The 26,450-nt window shown below is 43.1% G+C and overlaps 1 protein-coding gene across 1 annotated transcript; it reads left to right on the top strand.

Moving 5' to 3' along the window:
* The first annotated feature begins 1,734 nt into the window (after positions 1-1,734).
* Positions 1,735-23,383, top strand: SMIM15 (small integral membrane protein 15). Its single transcript, XM_040339723.1, has 2 exons — positions 1,735-1,838; positions 22,856-23,383. Exon 2 carries the CDS (start codon positions 22,874-22,876, stop codon positions 23,096-23,098), a length of 225 nt encoding a protein of 74 aa, XP_040195657.1. The 5' UTR covers positions 1,735-1,838; positions 22,856-22,873; the 3' UTR covers positions 23,099-23,383.
* The last annotated feature ends 3,067 nt before the right edge of the window (positions 23,384-26,450 follow it).

Raw genomic sequence — 26,450 nt, 5'->3', positions numbered from 1 at the left:
CAATCATAGGCAGCGTGTGTATTAGTGATGGGCTCAGGCGTGTTCGGATGGAACCTGCCAGGAAGCTGACACTGCACCCCGCCAATCATAGGCAGCGTGCGTTTAGTGATGGGCTTGAGTGTGTTCGGCTGGACCCCACTATGAAGGAGACACTGCACCCCACCAATCATAGGCAGCGTGCGTTTAGTGATGGGCTCGGGTGTGTTCGACTGGACCCCGCTATGAAGGAGACACTGCACCCCGCCAATCATAGGCAGCGTGCGTTAAGTGATGGGCTCAGGCGTGTTCGGATGGAACCTGCCAGGAAGCTCACACTGCACCCCGCCAATCATAGGCAGCGTGCGTTTAGTGATGGGCTTGAGTGTGTTCGGCTGGACCCCACTATGAAGGAGACACTGCACCCCACCAATCATAGGCAGCGTGCATTTAGTGATGGGCTCGGGTGTGTTCGGCTGGACCCCGCTATGAAGGAGACACTGCACCCCGCCAATCATAGGCAGCGTGCGTTTAGTGATGGGCTCAGGCGTGTTCGGATGGAACCTGCCAGGAAGCTCACACTGCACCCCGCCAATCATAGGCAGCGTGCGTTTAGTGATGGGCTTGAGTGTGTTCGGCTGGACCCCACTATGAAGGAGACACTGCACCCCGCCAATCATAGGCAGCGTGCGTTTAGTGATGGGCTCGGGTGTGTTCGGATGGAACCTGCCAGGAAGCTGTCACTGCACCCCGCCCAATCATAGGCAGCGTGTGTATTAGTGATGGGCTCAGGCGTGTTCGGATGGAACCTGCCAGGAAGCTGACACTGCACCCCGCCAATCATAGGCAGCGTGCGTTTAGTGATGGGCTTGAGTGTGTTCGGCTGGACCCCACTATGAAGGAGACACTGCACCCCACCAATCATAGGCAGCGTGCATTTAGTGATGGGCTCGAGTGTGTTCGGATGGACCCCACTATGATGGAGACACTGCACCCCGCCAATCATAGGCAGCGTGCGTTTAGTGATGGGCTCGAGTGTGTTCGGATGGACCCCACTATGATGGAGACACTGCACCCCGCCAATCATAGGCAGCGTGCGTTTAGTGATGGGCTCGAGTGTGTTCGGATATACCCCACTATGAAGCAGACACTGCACCCCGCAAATCATAGGGAGTGAGGCATTTCCCAGCACATACACATGATCCCTATGACTGGCGGTGTGCAGTGCCAGGTTCCTGGCGGGTACAATCTGAACACACCTGAGCCCATTCTTAGTTTGTATGTTCGCCGCCAGTCGGGAAATGTCTCAATGCCTATGATTGGCGATGTGCAATGTTGGCTTCGGTCTGAACCCAACCTGAGCCCATCGCTCCTGTCCCACCCTGGGATTAGTAAACAACATTCACCTCAAACCTCCCAAATTCCAGACACCACCCCACATCAACCAATCCCTGTGCAACGCCACAACCAAGCAAGACCATATCGACAGACAAACATTCCCTATATACAGCTCGTTGCCCAATGCCCATCAGCAGTTTCTATCTCTCTCCATCATTCTATCAGACAAGTGCAGCACACATCTCCCCTCTCCTTCTACACTGAGGGTGAGGACTCCGGACTGAGGAGGACTACGGGAAGCTGGCGTCACCAGGCTGATCTCTCAATGAACCGGGCAGGCGCGGTGTGGCTCGTTCTGACCAATGAGAGGGCAGATCTCATTCGGTGGCAGGAGGCGTCCAATGGCGGCGGCTGACAGATGTCGGCTCCAGGAAGTGCCGTGTATGAGTGAGCCCGGCAGGAAGAGAGAGACAGCGCGAGCTCTGCTTCCTGCCGGGACGGGACCGAGCCTGCTACATGAGCGGGTATGTATATTTATGTATGTATGTGTGGGGGGAGCGCGGCCTCCCCGGACACAGAGAGCACAGCCTGTTATCTGAGCCGGGAACCCTACACTTCCGGCTGGGGAAGATTAAACTAGAATTTCACATATTTGTAAAACAATTAGAAAACCATTTATAATTTTCCTTCCACTTCACAATTATGTGCCACTTTGTGTTGGTCTATCACATAAAATACATTAACGTTTTTGGTTGTAAGTTGACAAAATGTGGAAAATTTCAAGGGGTGTGAATACTTTTTCAAATACTATATGTTGCGGTTTGCCAGTATTATGGTTAAAAATATCAGCCATAATCCCAGTAACGTTTTTTTTTTGCGTCCGGCTTTCTCATGAAACCGTTTCAGCCATTCATCGAGACCTGCTGGAATGGCTTCTGAAGCGGCGGCGGCGGCGGCGGGGGGGGGGGGGGGGGTGCAGTCGGTGTTCTATCACATTACCGCTATCCGTCAGAGCGCGTAACGGAAGTGGTATTCCAACCAATAGTTACTGCGCATGCACTATGCATTACAATCTTCTGTTATGCGAATTGGATGCGGTGAAAACCCGCATTTAATTCGCAATAGCACAAACCCAGCCTCAAGGTTTAGCGCAGAGCAGTGTGGGGTGTACCAGCATGGCCTCCGCCACCTTCCTACTGCAGGCGTCCTTCTTCTTTTTTCAAAATGTAACATCAAAACAGCATCACAGATGTCAATATATACAATATTTATTTGAATACGCTCACTTTATTGCCAAAATTACTCTGTGATTCAAGACATAGCTGGGTGTAGTAAGATGTCTGCATGGGTGTTCTGACAGATTACTGCTACTCATCAGATCATGAAGTGTTTGAAACGCATAGCGTGATGGGCATTGATGGGCTGCACTGATGGCCAGCACTGACTGGCATCACTAATGGGCATTGATTGGTAAAAACTGGTGGCGCTATAATGTAATCAGGGCACTGATGATCAGTGCCCTGATTACATGTCAGAATATCCCCTGTAAGGAGATGCCGCAGATCGTCTCTCCTCGCCACACTCTGTCAGTGTGAGCGGCGAGGAGCATCGATTACCCGCATTTCCGTGTTTACATGGGACCGGCTATGATTGGACACACCCGATCACATGTCCTAGCCACACGGCCGCGAGTGGCTGGTCCGGGATACCGTTATGACATCATCCCGGAACAAGAGCTGCACCGCCGTCATTTGACGGTGGGCTGGCGGCAAGTGGTTAACCACTTAAGGACCCGCTCACGTATATATACGTCGGCACTTTAAAGATGGATATCCTGGTAACGGCAGCAGCTGCTGCCACAACCGAGATATCCATCTTTTCTGTGAGCGGTCCTGTTAACGATAACGGTGGTCTCCGTTGCGGATTGGACGCGAGATCACCGTTATCAGTGGCGGGAGAGGGGCCCCGCTTACCGGTGGCGGAGGTGCCTGGGTGCTTCATCCTGCATGCCTGGGATACGAGTGAGGGGAAGATGGCCCCCACCTGTCTCCATAGCATAGCAGGGCAGGAGCAACGTCAAAACTTCACTTCCGCACATGCTTCTTAAAGGCATATTATCCTGTTGTAATTTTTTCAAATTTTTTATTGCATTTCGGTCTAAATATGAGATCTGAGGTCTTTGTGACCCCAGATCTCATATTTAAGAGGACCTGTCGTGCTTTTTTCTATTACAAGGGATGTTTACATTCCTTGTAATAGAAATAAAAGTGACCCATTTTTTTTTAAAACAGTGTAAAAATTAATAAAATAAGAAAACATTTTTTTTTTTTTTTAAAGTGCCCTGTCCCGACAAGCTTGTGCGCAAAAGTGAACGCATACATGAGTAGCGCCCGCATATGAAAACGGTGTTCAAACCGCACAAGTGAGGTATCGCCGCGATCGTTGGAGCGAGACCTCCTCTGTAACTCAAAAGATGCAACCTATAGAATTTTTTTTAAATGTCGCCTATGGAGATTTTTAAGGGTAAAAGTTTGACTCCATTCCACGAGTGGGCGCAATTTTAAAGCGTGACATGTTGGGTATCATTTTACTCGGCGTAACATTATCTTTCATAATATTAAAAAAAAAAAATTGGGTTAACTTTATTGTTGTCTTATTTTTTTATTCAAAAAAGTGCGCTTGTAAGACCGCTGAGCAAATACGGTGTGACAAAAAGTATTGCAATGACCGCCATTTTATTCTCTAGGGTGTTAGAAAAAAAAATATATACTGTTTGGGGGTTCTAATTTTCTAGCAAAAAAAAAAAAACTGTTTTAATCTTGTAAACACCCAGTCTGAAAAAAAGGCAAGGTCCTTACGTGGTTAAAGTCTTACTCAAGTCATTTTTTTTTCTTCTTCTCTATCCACCCCCCTTTTTTTTTTTGGAGCAGAACATGTTAGAACTTTTGTCAGAAATAAAATACTAGGAAACCGCCCAATCTATCCAGCACCAATACCCTATAATTCTAATTGTGGCGGACTGTGCTACATCCATAAATTAGCAGAATCCATTGAAGAAAAGATAGACTTTTAAGGCACCACATAGACCTTTAATTGAGATTTCATCAAAACCTTATTTTGTTTCAGTATCTAGTAGACCCCTTTCACACTGAGGCAGTTTTCAGGCGGTTCAATGCTAGAAATAGCACCTGAAAACTGCCTCCCATTCTCTGCAATGGGTGCTTTCACACCCGGGCAGTGCGCTTGTGGGACGTTAGGAAAAAGTCCTGCAAGCAGAATCTTTGGGAGCGGTGTAAACAGTGCTCTCAAAACATCCCTGCCCTTTACAATGAATGGGCAACGCTTCCGAAGCACCTGAAAAGCAATTTGGAAGTGCCACAACATGGGAGTGTCTAACCCCCTTCTTTTGGGTTAAAAGCGCCCCCCTAGCGTCCAAAAAGCATTGCAAATGCATTTTTGCAGCACTTTACCGTTGCTCCTCCTCTGCGCAGAATCGAGTACAGGTACGTGATTCTGCACATCTGGGTCTGTGGCACACACGCACATCGCATACAGCTTGCTCCCGCTGTGATTGAACACAGTGGGAGACAATCGGTGGGTCCAGTGGACCCGCCGATCTTTCCCGACAGAGGAAGATTGCCATTCTGTTAGTAGGGAAGACAGAGTTCCTTTGTTTCTGCTACTGTTAACCACTTACCCCCCGGAACATATTGCTGCCTAAAGACCAGAGTACTTTTTGCGATTCGGGACTGCGTCGCTTTAACAGACAATTGCGCGGTCGTGCGACGTGGCTCCCAAACAAAATTGGCGTCCTTTTTTTCCCACAAATAGAGCTTTCTTTTGGTGGTATTTGATCACCTCTGCGTTTTTTATTTTTTGCGCTATAAACAAAAATAGAGCGACAATTTTGAAAAAAATGAATATTTTTTACTTTTTGCTGTAATAAATATCCCCCAAAAATATATAAAAAAACATTTGTTTTCCTCAGTTTAGGCCGATACGTATTCTTCTACATATTTTTCGTAAAAAAAAATCGCAATAAGCGTTTATTGATTGGTTTGCGCAAAAGTTATAGCGTTTACAAAATAGGGGGTATTTTATGGCATTTTTATTAATATTTTTTTTACTAGTAATGGCGGCGATCAGCGATTTTTTTTTCGGTATTGCGACATTATGGCGGACACTTCGGACATTTTTGACACATTTTTGGGACCATTGGCATTTTTATAGCGATCGGTGCTATAAAAATGCATTAGATTACTATAAAAATGCCACTGGCAGTGAAGGGGTTAACACTAGGGGGCGGGGAAGGGGTTAAGTATGCCTGGGTGTGTTCTTACTGTGGGGGGGGGGGGTGGCCTCACTAGGGGAAACACTGATTTTCTGTTCATACATTGTATGAACAGAAAATCAGCATTTCCCCTGCTGACAGGAACGAGAGCTGTGTGTTTACACACACAGCTCCCGTTCCCCGCTCTGTACCGAGCGATCGCGTGTGCCCGGCGGCGATCGCGCCCGCCGGGCACACGCACGGGAGTCGGGGGCGAGCGGGGAGCGCGCGCACGCGCCCCCTAGTGGCGGCTATACGATAGGACGTATAGCTACGGGCTCTCGCCCAGGAGAGCCGACCTGCCGCCGTATAATGACGGTGCGCGGTCGGCTACTAGTTAAAGCACCTCCCACACAGTACCCAAGCACTCCCTAGGAACACATTTAACCCTTTTATCGCTCCTGATGGCAACCCCTTCCTTGCCAGTGTCATTAGTCCAGTGACAGTGCATATTTTTTTTTTATCACTGTATTGGTGTCACTGGTTTCCAAAAGCAACCGGTTTGTCCACCGCAATGTCAAGGTCCTGCTATAAGTCGCTGATCGCTGCCATTACTAGTAGTAAAAAAAAAAAATCAATAGAAATATACCATAGTTTGGTTATAGCGTCTACAATCAATATTCACTTTTTTTTTTTTTTTTTTTTCATATTGGCCTAAATTGATCAAGTATTCGTTTTTTTTTTTTTTTTTTATTGGATGTGTTTTATAGCAGAAGTTAACATTCTTATTTATATTTTCAAAATTGTCGCTCCCTTTTTTTTTTTTTTTTTTTTTTTCTATAGTGCAAAAAAATAAAACTGCAGAGGTGATCAAATACCAACAAAAGAAAGCTCTTTGTGGGGAAAAAATACATAAATTGTATTTTTGTACAGCGCCGCACGACTGCGCAATTGTCAGTTAACCACTTCAGCCCCGGAGGATTTGGCTACCAAATGACTGGGCCACTTTTTGCAATTCAGCACTGCGTCGCTTTAACTGACAATTGCACTGTCATGCGACGTGGCTTCAAAACAAATTTGATTACCCTTTTTTTTTTTTTTACTCCCCACAAATAGAGCTTTCTTTTGGTGGTATTTGATCACTTGCAGGATCACTTGTCTTGCAGGATTTGTATTTAATTTATTTTCGAACAGAGGGTTTACTTCCTCTTTAACCACTTGCTTACTGGGCACATATACCCCCTTCCTGCCCAGGCGAAATTTCAGCTTCCGGCACTGCGTCACTTTAACAACTGCGCGGTCTTGCGACATGGCTCCCAAACAAAATTTACGTTCTTTTTTTTTTTTCCCCACAATTAGAGCTTTCTTTTGGTGGTATTTGATCACCTCTGCAGTTTTTTTTTTTTTGGTTCTATAAAGAAAAATAGAGCGACAATTTTGAAAAAAATACAATGTTTTTTACTTTTTCCTCTAATAAATATCCCAATATTTATTTATTATATTTTTTTTTTAAAGGGTGTGCGCCGCCTAGTGGCTCTGCAAGACGAGGACGTCATATGACGTCCTCTCAGAACACAGAGCTATCGTGCCGCCGTCAATTGACGGCGGCCGGTAGTAAAGTGGTTAATGCCATGTATCTTGATGCGCAATAACGTTGACAATGCCGTGCATACTGTGGATGGGTCCTAAGGAGGAAGCACTGTCTACATATGTAATGAGAAAGTTAATGTCAAGCGTACCTAAAAACAGTCTCTGCTTTTCTTCAATAATTAACACATGTTAGATTATTTACATATATGTGTGTGTAGCACTGTAAAAAAGAAGACTGCATTTTCACTTTAAAACTAAAATTCAATACTAATGGAGTTTTTCTCAAATTAATAATAATAAATGTAGATGGTGATGAGTCTATAAAAATTATTTAGAAGGGGGGAAAAAAAACTGGGTTTCATCTTGGATCAGATGATATAGCCAGGTAACTTCAAAGAGACTCTTGCAATTCTTTTAATCTAGCCCATCAGGTTTATTGGAGAAATGCGTTTAATGGGGATAATCCATAATACAGGTGTGGGTGATGTTAATATTAACGACGACACAAGTTAATTGAAAGGGGCTGTCTTTTGTGAATTTATAAAAAGGGATTATAGGATTAAAGAATTTAGGAGTAATTGGAAAATTATTTTTTTTCATGACAGAAATGACTTCACATTGTACGGAGAAGGATAAAGTGCAGTCCAATCTTTTTTTCTTATAAAGTAAGCAATGTGAGGCTTTCTTTGGCAGTCATGGTTTATCTTTGTTGGCCCAGTTCTTCAAAACCAAACAAAATGTATTAGTTTTTTTTAGGAGATTGGGATTAATGCTGTAAGTGCATAACATTATTTATTTTTTTTATCCCCCTTCCTTTAGATATTTGCATATTTTAAGGTGAATCTGTGTTAAAGCTGTTCTCTGGGCATGATTGGCTCATTGAATTTTCCCAGAAGTGTGCCTAAGATACAAATCGGATCTTATGCCGCGTACACACGATCATTTTTCGGCATGAAAAAAAAAAAAAACGTTTTTAAAAAATGTCATTTAAAATGATCGTGTGGGCTTCACATCATTTTTCGGGTTCTGAAAAACGACCAAATTTTTCTTCGAACATGCTGCATTTTTTTAACAACGTTTTAAACTATGTAGTTTTTTGGGTTATAAAAAATGATCTTGTGTGGGCTAAAACAACGTTAAAAACCCACGCATGCTCAGAAGCAAGTTATGAGATGGGAGCGCTCGTTCTGGTAAAACTACCATTCGTAATGGAGTAAGCACATTCATCACGCTGTAACAGACAAAAAAAGCGCGAATCGTCTTTTACTAACAGGAAATGGGCTAAAGCAGCCCCAAGGGTGGCGTCATCTGCATGGAACTTCCTCTTTTATAGTGCCGTCGTACGTGTTGGTAGAGCATTTTTTTTAAACGATAGTGTGTGGGCAACGTAGTTTTAATCATGAAGTTGGAAAAAACGTTTTTTTCTACATAAAAAAAACATAGTCTTTTTCCATGACAAAAAATGATCGTGTGTACACGGCATCAGACATCCCCCTGTAACAATTTTATATTTTTTTAGTGAGATACTCCCAATAGGAAATCACGGCTAAAGGGATGCAAACCCTGCAAAGTTCCTCATTGGAGCCCTGCAGGTGCAGCAGCTGATTGATAATTATGAAATCGCTCCCATTAGACCCACTTATCGTTAGATTCACTTACCACGTGGATAAGTGAATAATAAATAGTAAAAGTATAATTTGGATTATTCTTTGGTTGGGGGGGGGCGGGGTATTGAAGTGTATCAAGAACTCTTAAGGGCCCACTCATAACATTGTGCTGCAGTAATGTGAATTGTGTTACTATTCATTTTAAGTGTCAATCCAACCAAAGCACATATGCTGCAGTGGGCAAACAACGCACTACCAACTGTTGCTGTGCTCCGCGGGACAAAATATGTCGCGGGTACGGTTTTAGAACTGTTGTGGTGTGTTGCCAACCTATTTAAATAATTGAGCTGCATTAAAGAACAATATAATGTGCATGTGCTAAACCAGTGCAAATGGTCCACAAGCACTACATCTAAACTGAATTTATAAGCCAGACCCAGCTTTGGAATAACCTTGTCCATTTATGTGAAAAACGTACTTTGTTGGGGCACCCCACAGTCCTAAAACCATCAAAAGAATTGTCCTTCTAGGCACAACATGGCTTGTATTCCCTTTCAGTAATCTTAAATGAAGTGTGTGTGTGTGTGTGTGTGTGTGTGTTGTATATGAATATTACTCCATACAAACCTTCAACTAGAGACTGTTTGAAAGCAAAAACCTATTTCTGCATGTTAACACCCCATAATGGTCTAGTGCACCCTGTATTAGATGCTGCTTTTTATTTCAGATTTTATATAAATGGTAAAATAAACTCAATGTAAATTCTTTAAAATACATTGCTGCTAAACCAATATATTTTTGCCTTTTTTAAAAGCGCTAGTAAACCCTGCTTGGTAATTTTTACCTACAGCTAAACCTATAATAAGGCTTCCCTGTAGGTAAAATGAATATCTCCTGCACCGTTTAGGAGATATTCGCCCTGAATGCAGCCAGTTAAGTCATTCCGTGACTCGGAATGCTGAAAGCCCGGAAGTAGGTGCAAATACCTGTATTATACAGGTATCTGCATCCCCCCTGAAAGGTGCCAAATGTGACACTGGAGGGTTCACTTTTTGTGTGGACCTCTGCTTTAAGCAGGGAGGATACAGACCAGGCTGCCAGCAGAATACCCCAGCAGTGCCTGCATATCATTGAATGTAGGTGGTTTTAAGATAAGAATTTCCAATCAATTTTTCAATGAAGATGACAGGGCCATCCAATAGACACATTTTGCCTTTTCAGAGTGAATTGGCTATAATTCGATCTGTGTATGGCCAACTTTACTGTGGGTGGTAGTTTAGGAAATTGGCTTAATCGCATAATCGCAATAGGTCTTCAAGGTTTAGGACTGGCGATAGAAATGTTAATGTACTAGCAATAGTATTCAGAAGATTAATCCTATCTATGTACAAACCAGCAGCTGGGGTGTAGTAGGCAGCATAAGGTCTCTATAACACCTTCAGAGTGACAACTGTCTCCTATGTGTGCTGCCAGAGCTTGCTGAAATTGAGGTTTTCAAATAAAAAAAACTCTCAGGTTGGAGTCTGTGTAGATGTAGTATTCCACCCCCCCCCCTCCTTTCTCTTGTGCTGTTGATCTGGTGATGGCTTGCTCAGGACTACATTCTGGTATTGGGGAGGGCTGTATATCTATTCTCCCTATACTCCAAACCAGACAATTTTGGGGCCCAGCCAAAGGTGAGGGGACTGTTGGTATTAAAGCGGAGGTTCACCTAAAAGTGAACCTCCACTTTTTGGAACCCTCCCCCCCACCGGTGTCACATTTGACACCTTTCAGGGGGGAGGGGGTGCAGATACCTGTATAAAACAGGTATTTGCAACAATTCCGGGTATAGACTCCAGCGGGAGTCCGGCCCCTCCGTGTCACCCACCTGTTGTGTTCTGGGAAACACTCGGCTCCCAGAACACAACGGGGACCAGTGGGAACTGCACAGCGCGACTCACGCATGCGCAGTAGGGAACCGGGCAGTGAAGACGCAGCGCTTCACTTCCCGATTCCCTTACCGAGGATGACGGCGGGGGAAGCCGAGAGCCGAGCTACCGCTCGGCTTCGGCTGCCGACGTCGCCGGCAACTTGGACAGGTTAACTTTTTAAAAGACAGCAGCTACTGTATTTGTGTCGCTGGTGGCTTTTAAACTTTTTTTTTTTTTCAGGTGAACCCCCGCTCTTCAAAGATATTGTCACCACATGACTCTAAGCGGCTTTCGTTTCTCATTTAGTTTTTTCTCCACACAAGGTTACTTCATGACTTGCCGCAGGAAAGGAACTATGGAAAAACTTTTCATAAGGCCGGTTCACACAATAATTTCTACGTTTCTGCATGTGCGTTTTTTATGTGTTTGCCCCCCCCCCCTTTTTTCTTTTTTCCTTCATTTGAATTCAGGATATTTGTGTTCCAGTGCGTTTTTTGATCTGTTCCAATGTTTTCCGGTGCATTTTTGCTGCGTTCCAGAAACGTTCCATACTGAAAAAGTGCAACATGTTCTACTGTTGTGCCCTAGAAAACACGGCACTGCTGGTGTGAACTCTAGCCATTGGAACCCGTGTTAATGTTGACGTTAAATTTCAATTTAGTTTTAGTTGTATTTTAGTCATCTGAATTGTTTGAGTCGTAATTTAGTCAACTAAAATCTCTGGTACGTTTTAGTCAACTAAAATCGATTGGGTTTAGTTAGATTGTAATGCATTTCTTTAGAATTTAGAAACTCATTATATACTTCTGGAGTAAAAATCGAATATTATGGTATTAAGTAGAGGTGCACCAAATGGAAATTTTGATGCCAAAACTGAAAATGCAGGATGCACTTGGCCTAAAAAACGAAAATGACAGTTTTTAAAAAATATTTATATTTTTATACATAATTTTACTATATTCGACTTTTTAATTTAACATCATCAATCTAAATGAATATGAATTTATCGTCTGCCATTATTGGCTCCTTTAGCGCACGAAAAGCCCAAGAAAAATGTAAATTCTATGTAACGTATATACTCTAGTATAAGCCGAGGCACTTAATTTTACCACAGAAAAATGGGAAATCTTATTGACTCAAGTGTAAGCCAAGGGTGGGAAATGCAGCAGCTATTGGTGCGGTAAATTTGGGGACACTCTGATAAAACAAGTAGGAGGTTGCTATGGGAATTACTTGCTGTGTTATTTCCAAGCCGCAGTCGTCATAATCCACCCAGACTATTTTAGGTGCCTTTTTTTCCTTCTTTTACAGCTTGTATTTCATACGTTGTCCCCTCCTGTCTTTCGAAAGCTGTTGCTCTGATCCAAACCCTAGTCAAAAAAACGCATTCGCTTTTCTGTCAGCCCACTGGCCAAACTTCTGTGATGTCTTTGTAAAGGTCATGTTGGGTGTGATTGTGCTGTTTATTATTACCCCATGGTGATGGGTAGTCGGGCAGCTGCGGGTGACAACCAGTGGGAGGACTCGGTGTCTCTCTGGCTCTCAGCGGATCACACATGTGGCTCTCATCAGTTGATCCTCACGGAGCTCCAGCTGGCACCAGGCTGAATGTGATCCCGGGAAGGAGAGGCGGAGTCCCAGGGGTTCTAGTGTGCTCCATCCACCCCCTCCTCCTCCGGTGATCAGGGTTAGTGGATCTCTGCACATGTTCTCCACTCTGATTGCACTGTGGATGAAGTGAGAACACCGGCGGAGAGCAGCCCCGGCATCCTTTAGATGGCAGTCACTACTCCGGGGGGGGCGGAGCGCTCTGTTTTATCTCCCGTCCGCTGCAGGAGGATCTTTAATACAGGCGGGTAGCCGGGAGCTGCACGTTGCGATATGGAGACCCCTGCTCTAGAGTGACTGCCGCACACAAGAGACAAGTAAGTTCCAACATGACTCGAGTATCAGCCGAGGGTGGCATTTTCAGCCTAAAAGGGCTGAAAAACTTGGCTTATACTAGAGTTTATACGGTATGTCTGCACACTAGTCTGTTGGGCTTCCATTGTGGTGTTAAAAATCCTGCTTGCTGCATTTTTAGGTCAGTTAAAACAAACGCACCTAATTCAAATGCATTGAAAACGCATCAATAACGCACCCCTGTTACGTTTTTGATGCAGGTTTCGATTCACATGACGCATGAAAAACACCATAAGAACAGTAAAAACTGTGTAAAATCATTGAAAAACTTGCTTCGATTTTGTGGCAAAATCGTGTGCGTTTTTCGGTGCCATTATGGGCACTCTTTTTTTTTTTTTATCGGCATGCAACTGATGACACCATTTTCAGACGAAATTTCGGTGCATCTCCAGTAATAAACTTTGAATGTGCACTACAGACGCATAACCAGTGTTAATTTTGACATCAAATTTCGATTTAATTTTACTCAGGCTAGTGACTGAATTCCATGTTTTTATTGTTTAATTTTAGTAATCTATATTGTGTTTGGTCATATTTTAGTTAACTAAACTGGACTACATCTGTTGTGAACCAGCCCTGAGACCACAAAAGTAACCCTTAAAAAATCTTTATTAAAGCGGGGGTTCACCCTATATAAAAAAAAAAATATATATTTTTTTTCCTCTAGCATTAAATTCGGCATAGTAGCGCGAGCTACAGTATGCCTGTCTGTATTTTTTTTATCCCCGTACTCACTGTGCTATTGTACATTGAAGATTCCGGGGAATGGGCATTCCTATGGAGAGAGAAGGTGATTGACGGCCGTCCCTGGCACGTCACGCTTCTCCGGAAATAGCCGAAATAGGCTTGGCTCTTCACGGCGCCTGCGCATAGCCTGTGCGCAGGCGCTGTGAAGAGCCGAGACCTACTCCGGCTGTCTTCGGGGAGCGTGACGTGCCAGAGCCGGCCGTCAATCATCCTCCCTCTCCATAGGAACGCCCATTCCCCGCGGCAGACGGAATCTTCAATGTACAATAGCACTGTGAGTACGGGGATAAAAAAATACAGACAGGCATACTGTAGCTCGCGCTACTATGCCGAATTTAATGCTATACTGTTGTTAAGGAGGGTGAACCACCGCTTTAATGGACATTTTATTTACCATTCAAGCTATATACAGCAGGTATAGAAAATAATCACCCAACCATATATTTTTGCTTTGCAGCATGAAAAAAAGACCGACATGGTTTTTGTTTTTATCCAGTTTTGTTTACTGCAACTTATAATTAATATAAAATAAAATGCATACAACACCAACATGTCGGGAAACAAAATCAAAAACAGAATCATTGAGTTGGAAAAAGGATCATCCCCCTCCTAAAAATGACTTGCAGCTAATCACCTTCTCAATGGCACACAAAGCCATTTGACTTTCAACTGTGATCAGCTGTAGTAATTTTGATTAGCTCAGCATGAAAAAAGCTTTCCTGGAGCCTTTTAGTCCCTGATAGTGCAACTGAAGCAAATATCAACTATGGGTGGCAAGGCACTGTCAAAAGATCTCCTGGGCTAAAGTTGTCAGAACAAGTCATGAGATGGATACAGAATAATGTAGGACTGATGTTGCAGAGCAAAGTAGGATAATAGTCATATGACTGTCGTGTAGTATCGGTGTGAACCCAGCCTTATTGTCAAAGCCTAACTGAACAAGCTGAAGTTAGAAGCTGGTTACTATGCACAGCTGCATCCGATTCTGTTTAGTAAATCTCCCCCTGTGTGAGATATCGCCTCACTTCCTATTAGAACTGAAAGAGCCCATTCACACAGGGATGACTTTGGATCCAACTTCAAGTCGCGCTGCATGAGAAAATCAATGTAAGTGAATGGAGCCGTCTTAAAGTACACTACTGAAGTCGCTCCGACTTCAGAAAAGGTTCCTGTACTACTTCAATCCGACTTGTAGGCAACTTGTACCCATTTGATTTCAATGGAAGTCGCCTCAGAAGTGGGATCACTGTCTTAACAGAAGTAATAATAAAGGAAGAGAACATACATTTCTCAGGCAAACCCCTCCCACCCACAGAGCTGATTCTTGTTTGATTGGCCACTGGAAAGCCTCCTGTCGGCAACTTGAAGTTGCCTCATGTCGCGCTGTGATTCATACTCAAGTCGTGTCCAAGTCGCCTCCCAAAGTCGTGCTGGAAGTCGTGTTGCCCCTGTGTGAATGGAGTTGAAGGCTCTTCAGTGGGAACACATTTTTAGTGGCCAATCATTCTGTATTTCAGAAGACCTTTTGTGTCTTTGAAACATTACTTTGGTTTGTGATTTTTATAAAACTCCAGTAAATATACGTTATCTGAACACTGTCTATTTGAGGAATTGTTGTGCAGGGTGGACTGGGACATTGTTGTCCCACATCCTGTCTGGCTACCAGTTGGGGATCCCTTCTTTTTTTCATTGGTATTGGGCATTGTTTGAGTCATTTTCCAGTAGTGAAGGAGGGGATGTTTGCTTATTAAATCCCTTGTTTTTCTGCAATTACCGCACACTGCGTGGGATCACATAGTTTCATAGGAAGGCAGAATGATGTTTGTGTTGGAAAAAGCTTCTGCTTACACTAATATAAATCCAGTCTGTGTTTGTGATGGACTGTGCAGATAGGATAATGCCTAATTTATTATCGTCATTTATTATTATGGAGGCAAGTCATTAGTATCGGGTTTCTGGACTTTTTTTTTATTTGGACAACATTACAATGACAGTTTATTTGCTACTTCTCCTAAAGTCTTAAAGTGAATCTGCTGTCCATGAATGCAGGGAAAAAGCATGGATTCACCTAAAGCTTATCTTCAGTAACCGGGCAAATGCACCTTGCACAAGATGAAATTTAATGGGGGGGGGGGGTGATTTAAAAAAAAAAAATGTATTTGCACCCACTTCCGGTAATACGGTACTGCGGCAGCCACGCCCCTATCCACAGCCCCCGCTGTCTTCTGGGAATCACACTGTTCCACATGTGCAGTAGGGAACCGGGCAGTGAACCTTGCAAGGCTTCACTTCCCGATTCCCTAACCGAGGATGGCGGCGGGGGCAGCCGAGAGACGAGCGATAGCTGGTCCTCGGCTGACAACATCGTGGGCGTGCTGGACAGGTAAGTGTCCATTTAGTATTTGTAGCTGCTGGCTTTAAAAAAATAAATAAATTTGGCGGAACATCCGCTTTAAAGACATATCAAACTGGATGTCACCCCACTTGCTTAAACTGAATCTGTCTAAAACCAAGCTCATGATATTTCCTTTCCCCTGACTACTCCCATCAAAATCAACAGCTCAACTAACAACCTGTCCCTGCATGCCAAGGTTCTAGGTGTAATCCTGGACTCTGAATTCTCCTTTCAATGCCATATCCAATCACTGAGCGATGACAGAGGTCAAACGTTTTCTGTAAGGTTGTCGCACACTGTTGCTGGCCCATTCCTCCATGCAGATCTCCTCTAGAGCAGTGGTGTTTTGGGGCTGTCGCTGGGCAACACAGACTTTCAAAGGTTTTCTATGGGGTTGAGATCTGGAGACTGGCTAGGACACACCAGGACCTTGAAATGCTTCTTACAAAGCCACTCCTTCGTTGCCCGGGCGTGTGTTTGGGATCATTTTCATGCTGAAAGACCCAGCCACATTTCACCTTCAATGCCCTTGCTGATGGGAGGAGGTTTGCACTCAAAATCTCATGATACATGGCCCCATTCATTCTTTCATGTACACGGATCTTTGCAGAGAAACAGCCCCAAAACATGATGTTGCCACCCCCATGCTTCACAGTAGATATGGTGTTCTTTGGTTGCAACTCAGCATTCTCTCTCCTCCAAACACGACGAGTTGTGTTCCTACCAAACAGTTCTACTTTGGTTTCATCTGACCATATGACATTCTCCCAATCCTCTTCTGGATCATCCAAATGATCTCTAGCAAACCTCAGACGGGCCCGGACATGTACCGACTTAAGCAGGGGGACACGTCTGGCACTGCATGATCGGAGTCCCTGGTGGCGTAGTGCGTTACTGATGGTAGCCTTTGTTACGTTGGTCCCAGCTCTCTGCACGTCATTCACTAGGTACCCCTGTGTGGTTCTGGGATTTTTGCTCACCGTTCTTCTGATCATTTTGACCCCACGGGTGAGATCTTGCGTGGAGCCCCAGAACGAGGGAGATTATCAGTGGTCTTGTATGTCTTCCATTTTCTAATTACCTATTGCTCCCACAGTTGATTTCTTCACACCAAGCTGCCTATTGCAGATTCAGTCTTCCCAACCTGGTGCAGGTCTACAATTTTGTTTCTGGTGTCCTTCGACAGCTCTTTGGTGTTCACCATAGTGGAGTTTGGAGTGTGACTGTTTGAGGTTGTGGACAGGTGTCTTTTAGACTGATAAGTTCAAACAGGTGCCATTAATACAGGTAATGAGTGGAGGACAGAGGAGCCTCTAAGGCCCCTTTTACACTGAAAAGTTTTTCAGGCGGTACAGCGCTAAAAATGGCACCTGAAAAACTCCTGCCCAGCCTTCTCAATGTGAAAGCCCGAGGGCTTTCACACTGAGACGATGTGCTGGCAGGAGAGAAAAAAATCTCCTGCAAGCAGCATCTTTGGAGCGGTATGTATACCGCTCCTTCCCATTTAAAACAATGGGAAACTGCAGTAATACCGCCTGCAATGTGCCTCTGCAGAGGCGCATTGCGGGCGGTATTAACCCTTTATCGGCCGCTAGCAGGGGTTAATACCGCACTGCTAACGGCCGAATCCCGCGGCAATTCCGACGGTATAGCGACGCTATTTTTTAGCGGTGCTATACCGCCACTGCGCCTCCCGCCCCAGTGTGAAAGGGGCCTTAATGAAGATACAGGTCTGTGAGAGCCAGAAATCTTGCTTGTTTGTAGGAGACCAAATACTTATTTTCCACCATAATTTGCAAATAAATTCTTTCTAAATCAGACAATGTGATTGTCTGGATTTGTTTCCACATTTTGTCTCTCATAGTTGAGGTATACCTATGATGACAATTACAGGCCTCTCTTATTTTTTTAAGTGGGAGAACTTAACAATTGGTGGCTGACTAAAAACTTTTTTGCCCCACTGTACTCTTGCATATGGTCTACCCCCTTCAGTCTAATCATAAATGCTGCTGCCAGACTCATCCACCTTACCAACCGCTCAATCTGCTACCCCTCTCTTCCAATCCCTCCCACTGGCTTCTGCTCACCCAACAAGTTAAATTCAAAATACTAAAAACAACTTACAAAGCCATCCACATCTCGACACCCCCCCCCCCCCAAACTACATCACTAACCTAAAATACCAACCTAATCGCTCACTTCGTTCCTCCCAAGACCTCCTGCTCGCAAGCTCCCTTTCCACCTCCTTCAATGCTCACTTCCAGGACTTTTCCAGAGCCTCTCCCATCCTATGGAACTCCCTTCCCCATGATCTGTCCACTTTTAGACGATCCCTGAAAACCCTTCTCTTCAGTGAAAGCAGGACAGGCTTCTCTGAACAACTGTATTTTTATTTTCTACATCAGCTCATCCCCCAGAGTTATTATCGTTTGTACCACCTTCCCCTCTGAGTGGGGCCCTCTGATTCCTCTTGTATTGTCTGCCCTCCATGTTGTAAAGCGCTGCGCAAACTGTTGGCTCTATATAAATCCTGTATCCACATCTAAGGACTAGTAAACTGCTATATATTATAAAATGTATTTTGTTCTTGGGATTAGGTACACATAGACATAAAGTGACCATGCATTGTGGCTCTATGGACTACCTCTGATCTTTCCAGACTTCCCTGTGTTAGATCATCTTATTTCAGCGTAAGTCAGTCATTGGGCCAAATACATCCCGGATGATGGATTTTTCCATTGAAATGTGTTGGCTTGGGGTGTGTATAATGTGCACACTGAACTGGTGTGGATTACAGTTGTACATAGTACAGTTGTGCTTTGGTGATATTTTGCAACTGTAGGTGCCTTCTTTATATCTATTGTGCAAAGCTTTATAAGGAGCGATGAGTATTCTGCGATTTAAAGAGCAGTGAAAAGCTCATGCAGATATATATCCAAAGCGTATTTTATTTTCCGTTCTCTGACTGTGCACTTTATTATACTCTCTTCCTTTGTTTCTCCATTGTGTCTCTGTATTCAGGTATGTTACCATCGCGCCATTGTGTGAGCCCTGCTGCTATTACTGTCTTCCTTTTTTATATTCTTCATTTTGTCCAGCTAAGACCTGCATGCCTTCTGTATCATACTGTGCCATTTCTATGGTAACTGTGCAGGCAAAGCGAGAGCCTGATTGCTTTCCTGCAGGCAATAAGAATAGGAGGTAAATTAAGTTAATGCTTGGTACAGCGCATCACTTGAGGTAGACCCTTGTTCCTCATCACTGTAGTGTTACTTAGCAGTATTGTACGGCAAGGTCTGTTAACATAGGATAGAGTAGGCTACTATTGTTGCATGCTTTATACAAAGTAGGCCTGTGATGACAATGGGTTTGCTACATTTTATATTCTCTGTACAGTACTTTTGTTTCCTTGCAGTGCTTGTAAAGTGCTGCCCCTAGAAACAAATCGTGTGATTCCAAAGGCATCCCAGTCATTTCGAGTAGTTTTGGCCTTGAAAGTCTACATATGTAGAACCAATTCAATACTGCTGTATTTCTGAAAAATGCCTTTTTGTTTTTCGGTCTGTTTTGGTGCCAAATTTCCTGGACAAATAACGTCTGTTCTAGTGCTGTGTACTTGCTGTTCCCTGTTTTACATACAAAAAAAAAAAAAATACATTTTAAAATTATTGTAAAGTCTTGCGTTTAAAAAAAACAAACAAAAAAAACATGTTATGCTTACCTGCCCAGTTGCAGTGGATATGCACAGAGCAGCCCAGATCCTTCTCTTCTCTGGTTCCTTTTCTGTTCTCCTGGCCCCTCCCTCCATGACAAGTGCCTGCATAGACCAGCAGCTTGCTATGGGGGCACCCGAGACGGCTGAGGGAATCGTTAACATTGCTGGATAGAAAAGGAGCTCAGAGTAAGTATTAGGGGGTGCTGGGGAGACTGCTACACACTGGATAGAAAAGGAGCTCAGAGTAAGTATTAGGGGGTGCTAGGGAGACTGCTACACACAAGGTTTTTATATCTTAAAGCAAGAATGGAACTTCCGCTTTAAGTGATGGTGACCCCCTGACATGCCACATTTGGCATGTAATTTTTGGGGGCGGGAGCGGATACCCTCTGTTTAAAGGCACCTGGCTCCCACTTCCTCCCAAGGCTCCGCAGCATCAAAAGGAAGTTCACCTCTCCCCCTCCCTGCAATCTTCTGGGACACATCACAGGTCCCAGAAGATTGCCTGGCCAATGCGCAGTGCATGCTTGGCAGTGAAGCCACTGCCAGGCACCCACAGTAAGAATGCCGGCACTGTGAAGAGGAGCGGGGCTTCGTACGCCCGCATCGCTGGACCGTGGCACAGGTGAGTGTCTTATTAGAATGCAGTAGTTACACTTATTTTTATTTATTTTTCCAATAAAACTCTGCTTTAATGCATAGAATGCATTAAGATAAAAAACATTTTTTTGCCTTTTACAGCTTTCTTTTAAAGTAGATCCAAATCCAAACTGGATGATATTTAGTTTGCAAAAGCCTTGTGAACTACAGGGGTAGGCAACCTTGGCACTCCAACTCTTGTAATGCTTCATGGGACTTGTAGTTCCACAAGACTCCTGACAGCCGCAGGAATGAGGTGCAGACATGTTGGGATTTCTAGTTTTATAACATTCGAGTGCCGAGGTTGCTTCATCCTGGTGTATTAGTGTTTATCAACCTTTTTCAGTCAAGACCCCCCCTTAAAATAACACATAGTCTGAAGTTGCCCCATTGTAAGATATAAAAAAAATAAACAAACTTTAAAGAAAGCAGCAACATCCACGCATGTAGGACACCCAACATTAGAGGGGATTTATTCTTCAAACGCAAATACACCTTTGCACACTGGTACTGACTAGTATTCCAATGTTCCCTTTTTCCAGCGCTGACAAAGATGGGCAGGGGAGGGGCAAACGAACATGCTGTGCAGGGGTCCGATGTCATGCTTGTTAACTGATATCATTGGCTGTTGGGATGCCGATGGCTAGAAGATTCTAATTGTGCATGCTGAAAATCTGTGGCTTTGTGTAACTATAAAAGGCAGGCTTGAATGCAATTTTTTTTTTTTTGCCCAATTTTTAGGTGTCTTTTTTTTTTTCCAAGGCACCCCTAAAGACATGTGAAGGCACCCTGGTTAAAAAAAGCTGGTGTATCGTAAACAACGTTTATATCTCCTTCTTTTTTTTTAACTATCAGACAGGACAAAGGATATCCTAAATCGCACAACAGAGCTAAATGCTTTTTTATAGTTTGTCCAGCTGGATCTTTGAATTCTGCTGATGAGTCACTGATCAGTGTACACCACAGATTTCTTTCAACAAAGAAACAAACTGAGAGGCATTTAAATCCTGAAATTGTGCTTAGAGCCCCACCTGCTGTCATAAAAGCAAAGTATTATTCTGCTTTAGCTCAGATTTACCAAACTACGGTATATCATTTTTTTTTCTCTCAATAACCCTTTATTGAGACAATAGGTGTCCTCCATAAACCAGGGGGAAATAACACGGGTGTACAGCAAGGCTCTGGGCTCTAAGGACCCCTCTATTGCTATTGCTTGCATTCATCTCCATTCATCTGTACTGGAGACCTTTAAGCTAGCAATTGGTGAGTCAGATTTACCCCCCCCCTCCCCCCCCCCACTGTTGTCTGGCCTAATTTACCCCTGGAATATGAGTCTTTGTTTTTCTTTTGTTTACCAGCAACTGATTGCCCTACCATTTAATGCAACACTGTTTTCGCTCTTATGATATTATCTCCCTAACTGGCTTGATTAGTACTCTTTTGAACTACAGCTAATGTTAGGCTAAAAAAGACTGACTGTTGTCTACCCCCAATGCGGTTTACCCTTTATTGAAATGTCTTTGCTCCTGAGGAAGCGCTATTTTTTTTGATTTTATGTTTGTAACTGTTTTTATGACGTTCCTATAATAAATGTATCTAGTTTTCTTACTATATTACCATGTGCCTTCAAAGTCCAATTCACTAGTTTCTAGCCAATTCCATTAATATCGGGGCGGTGGCACACTGATTATTGGTACACCCGCAGTATCACCCTGCTTTGGATGTACGTTAAACATAGGCCTTTTTTTCTCTCAGGAACCCTTTATGCTAGATTTAGGTAAACCCTGCACCTCACAAAAAATACTTTAAGGTAGAAACATGAAGTTTGTAAGGTATCAAACTATCGACACAGAAAAACGAAAAGATTTGTGTGCCAAAATGTGTTTGTAAACAGACGATTGTCTCCTAGCTGCACCGTCTCTGTCTGTTTAAAGGGGTTGTAAAGGTACAAGTTTTTTTACCTTCATGCATTCTATGCGGATTAGCGCCCCCCCTTTACTTACCTGACGCCTCAAAAGTTCCACGCCGTGAACGCGTAGTCTTCTCGGCTCATCCATTGGTTGATTGAAAGCAGCGCAGCCATTGACTCGCCAAGGGACCCCAGAAGATCAGGTTCGGGGCCACTCTGTGCAAAACGAGCTGCACAGTGGAGGTAAGTATAACATGTTTGTTATTGTAAATATTTAGTGTTCCTTTTAACTATACAATTTGAAGTGCTTTTCTCAATAAGTGCCCCTTGATCCTGCCAGAATTCCAATGAGCTTCCTAACTTCCTGTAGTGTGCTGACATGTTGCACTGAAGTATTAGGCCTTCCTGAAATCTCTGCTAGAACTACAGAACACATCTCTCCTGTGTTTTGGGGGTGAGGTTGTGTTCTGTAGTCCTAGCAGTTTCTAAAGTCACATTGCTGTGCATCCACAGATACAGTACCATGAGTGAGTGTTGTCACCCTTTGAAAAAATATGTTAAATGCAGCCATCACATCTAAGAACTGGTAAGCTGCAGTATATTCCATTTTGTTCTTGGGTTTATATACACTTCAAGTACATTCCAAAAAGCACAATATTCACTTTCTTGTCTGGGTGAAACTGTACAAAGCTACATTTGTTTTCTATTGCCCCGAGATAAAAATATAAAATGCGTGGTGATTGAAGCGTGTCTTGTGATGCCACAGTTCTGAGGTCTCTGCTCTGTCTCCCCAGTGACATTCTGCTGAAGACATGATTGATATAAAGGCCTGGGCGGAGTACATAGTCGAATGGGCTGCCAAGGACCCATATGGCTTTCTAACAACGGTGATCCTGGCCCTCACCCCGCTCTTCATCGCAAGTGCAGTACTCTCCTGGAAACTGGCTAAAATGATTGAGGCCAAGGAACGGGACCAGAAGAAGAAGCAAAAACGACAGGAAAACATTGCAAAAGCAAAGAGAACAAAGAAAGACTGAGCGTAACACGGGCTAGTAACATCAAAAACTGTTCAAAAACTAAAGACGCTTTTTATACGTATTATTTTCTTCTAATGATTGTGGAATGTCTGACCAATTTGATACTGTTAGCATTTTAAACACTTGTCACTGCACAAATAACATGTTCTCCTTTTTCCTGAATACTCTAATGATATGATTTACTGGTCGTCTTTTTCTTTTTAATACTTTGTGAGTTTACTGTTCAGCTGCATTGGCTTTCTCTGTCATAAAGTTTGCATACATAAATCAGATCTAACTCCTCCATTTGTAGGCAGTTTTTTTATTTAAAAGATTCTCTCTATGGGAATGTATTTTCTACATCATGGACTTGGTTTAGTAAATAAAAGCGTTAGACATGTGCAAGACTTGAAAGATCCCGAGCAACAACAATACACTGTTTGTTGCTGGGTCCTTTTTTTTTTTTTTCTCCGCAGCCATGCTGCAAGCACAAAGGAATAGTTAAAAACAAAACCTGTATCCTCCATCTTCAACATGCTTATGCTAGAAGATAGCAGTTTTATGGATTTTGGAGACAAACATAGAGCAGGTGCGTGGGGAGACTCAACATAAAGTAGAACTATTTGCAAAACTTAAAAAATAAAAACAAAATAAAAAATTTGAGCAAGGGAGGATTATAACCCCTGTCGGTTCATTTTTTTTTTTTTTTGCCATCTGTGTCCTTTTTCGGAGATTTTACTTTTACTTTCTGTCCAATAGTCAAACAGGAAGTGAGAAAATCTCTACAAACTAAAGGAATCCCTTGGAGCTCCGAGCGGAAGTTCTCCTCCCACCACTGCAGGCATCTGAGAAACATCACTAGGTTCCAGAAGACTGCGAGACAGTTACACAGCGCTGCTCGCGCATGCGCAGTGGCACCTGGCTGTGAAGCTGCAAGTTGTCAGAGCCAGGTTCCCACAGGTAAGATGCTGGAGCCGGGGACAGAACACAGATGGAAAGAACGGCTCGGATGAGCACATCGTTGGATCCTGAGACAGGTCAGTGTGTCTCTTTATTAAAAGTCAGCAGCTACCGTTTTTGTAGCTGGTCTCCTTTTTAATACACACAAATATGACTGGAGCTCCTTTTTAACAGGGACACAGATGGCAATAAAAACCTGACACATGTTCTAATACTTCTCCATTCTATCCAAAACAAAAAAAAAAAAATATTAATACTTTAAATTATGTCGGTGCTTTTCTTGTGATCTGTTAGTATGAATTAATCCACATTGCCTGTATCTACAGAGGTCAGTAAGTTCTTTTTTTAAGAATATTTAAATGCTTGAATGGCCGTAGCCTGGCCACAGAATGCCTATGGATGGTTGAGCGCCTCTTAGTGATGCTATATTGTTTGGGGTGTGAGACAGTAAGGTCTAGTCTCACACCCGGAACACGGTGCTGTATACTGTATGTAGCTGAGACTACATACAGTTTATACAGAGCGCCCAATGGGTGTATATGTTGGTGAAGGAAATGGTTAATTTGGGTCAGCATGGCCCAAACAAACTATAGTGAACGTAAACCTGGACATCTGCTTTAAATTTTCACTCATCCCAGTCACCTTTTATGCGTAGGCAGGAGGCCTTTAAAGAGACTGTAAATCCATTAACAAATCGAAAAATATCAGTATCCTGCGAGAGAAGAGCTTATATTAATTTCTCCTACATCTGTGTTTCCTACCTTTTCCACCACTTAAGCACTGCAGCCTTGATTAGTTTCTTTAGTATTCATGGTTCCAGCCTTCACTGCTGAGTGCTGTAGGGGTCAGCAGAAGAAACCATGGCGCAGCAGTGGGGGTATGCAGGAATATGGCACTCCTAGACATGTCCAAAGATCAATACATTGATGAAGGCTGCAGCACCAGAATAGAGTAAAATAAATCACATGGCCACTGTAGAGGTGAGTATAACCAGGGCCGCCATCAGAAATTATGGGGCCCTTTACACAGCTTCAGTCATGGGCCCCCTGGAGCAGAGAACCGGGGGGGGGGGGGGGCTGCCGTCTGAAATTGAGAAGCAGGAGGGGGGGCCCTTTACAAATTAAAAATGAAAAAATAAATAAAACATTTAAACAAATTTAAAAAAAAAAAAACATTTATACAAATAAAAAAAAAAGGGGGTTTGCCACATGGGGCCCTGGAGACCTCATGGGCCCTTAATATATATATATATATATATTATGAATAAAAAGAAAAAAACAAGATAATATAAAAAATAAAGAATTTATAAAAAAAAGGGGGGTTGCCATCCGGGTCCCTGGGGCCCTCTGGGTCATTAAGTAATAAAAATATATATATATATATATATATATGTGTGTGTGTGTGTGTGTGTGTGTGTGTGTGTGTGTGTGTGTGTGTGTATATATATATATATATATATATATATATATATATATATATATATATATATATATATATATATATATATAAATGTATTATTTTTTTTATAAAAAAAAAAGGGGTGTTTTTCATCCCGGGCCCTGGGGATCTCTGGGCCCCTGGGGACCCCCATACCCCTAAGAAAAAAAAAATTGGCCCTTTTAATAAAAAATATATATATTAGAAAAAATATATTTTTTTATAAAAAAAATAAAATAAAAAAGGGGGGTTGCCATCCGGGGGCCTTCGGACCTCCTAAAAAAATGGCCCTTTAATAGAAAATAAAATAAAAATATATTAAAAAAAAATATATATATATTTTTTATAAAAAATAAAAAAAAGGGGAGTTGTCATCTGGGGCCCTGTGGGCCTCTGGGGACCTCCGAAACCCCTAAAAAAAAAAAAAAACAGGGCCAGTTGTACTGGCTTATCAGCGGCCCTGAGTATAACAGCACTTCTCTTGCAAGGTACTGCTATGTGGATTTGTTTAGGGACCTAATAGAGTCCCTTTCAGTGCCCCCTGCTTATGAATAAAGGTAACTGGGATAAGAAGAGTTGATACGTAATTACTGACCTTTGTTTACTTGGCAGACCTCCTTTGAGGGAATCAATGCCATTAAAATGTATTGTATTAAAAATACATGTATATAGAATTTAAGCAGAATTTGTGTTGATGATAAAAGTTCAATTTCTTGTAAGGGTTGTAATATCTAATCTGTGAAGGTGTCAGATTTTCTGACCATACTATATACTGCTGTCACCCAGCCACTAATAACCTGCAGTGTGCTGGAAAGACGTGACCTACTTTTCACAATAATGTATCCAAACTCTCACAAATAGAAAAAGTTGTCACCGTAGAAAGTGTACTTTTCTCCAGCTCAGAGCGGGGAATAAGCAACGGTCACCTACTGCAGAGAGGCCAAGGAGACCGAGAACTACAACCTGGAGATGGTCA

Source organism: Rana temporaria, chromosome 1 (assembly GCF_905171775.1).
Source record: "Rana temporaria chromosome 1, aRanTem1.1, whole genome shotgun sequence".
Taxonomy (NCBI): domain Eukaryota; kingdom Metazoa; phylum Chordata; class Amphibia; order Anura; family Ranidae; genus Rana; species Rana temporaria.
The sequence above is the reverse complement of the archived record's forward strand: the minus strand, read 5'-3'. Positions and strand labels throughout refer to the sequence as shown.

Bases quoted from the DNA above. Each gene is read 5' to 3' on its own strand.
- SMIM15 (XM_040339723.1), top strand. From the start codon at position 22,874: ATGATTGATATAAAGGCCTGGGCGGAGTACATAGTCGAATGGGCTGCC.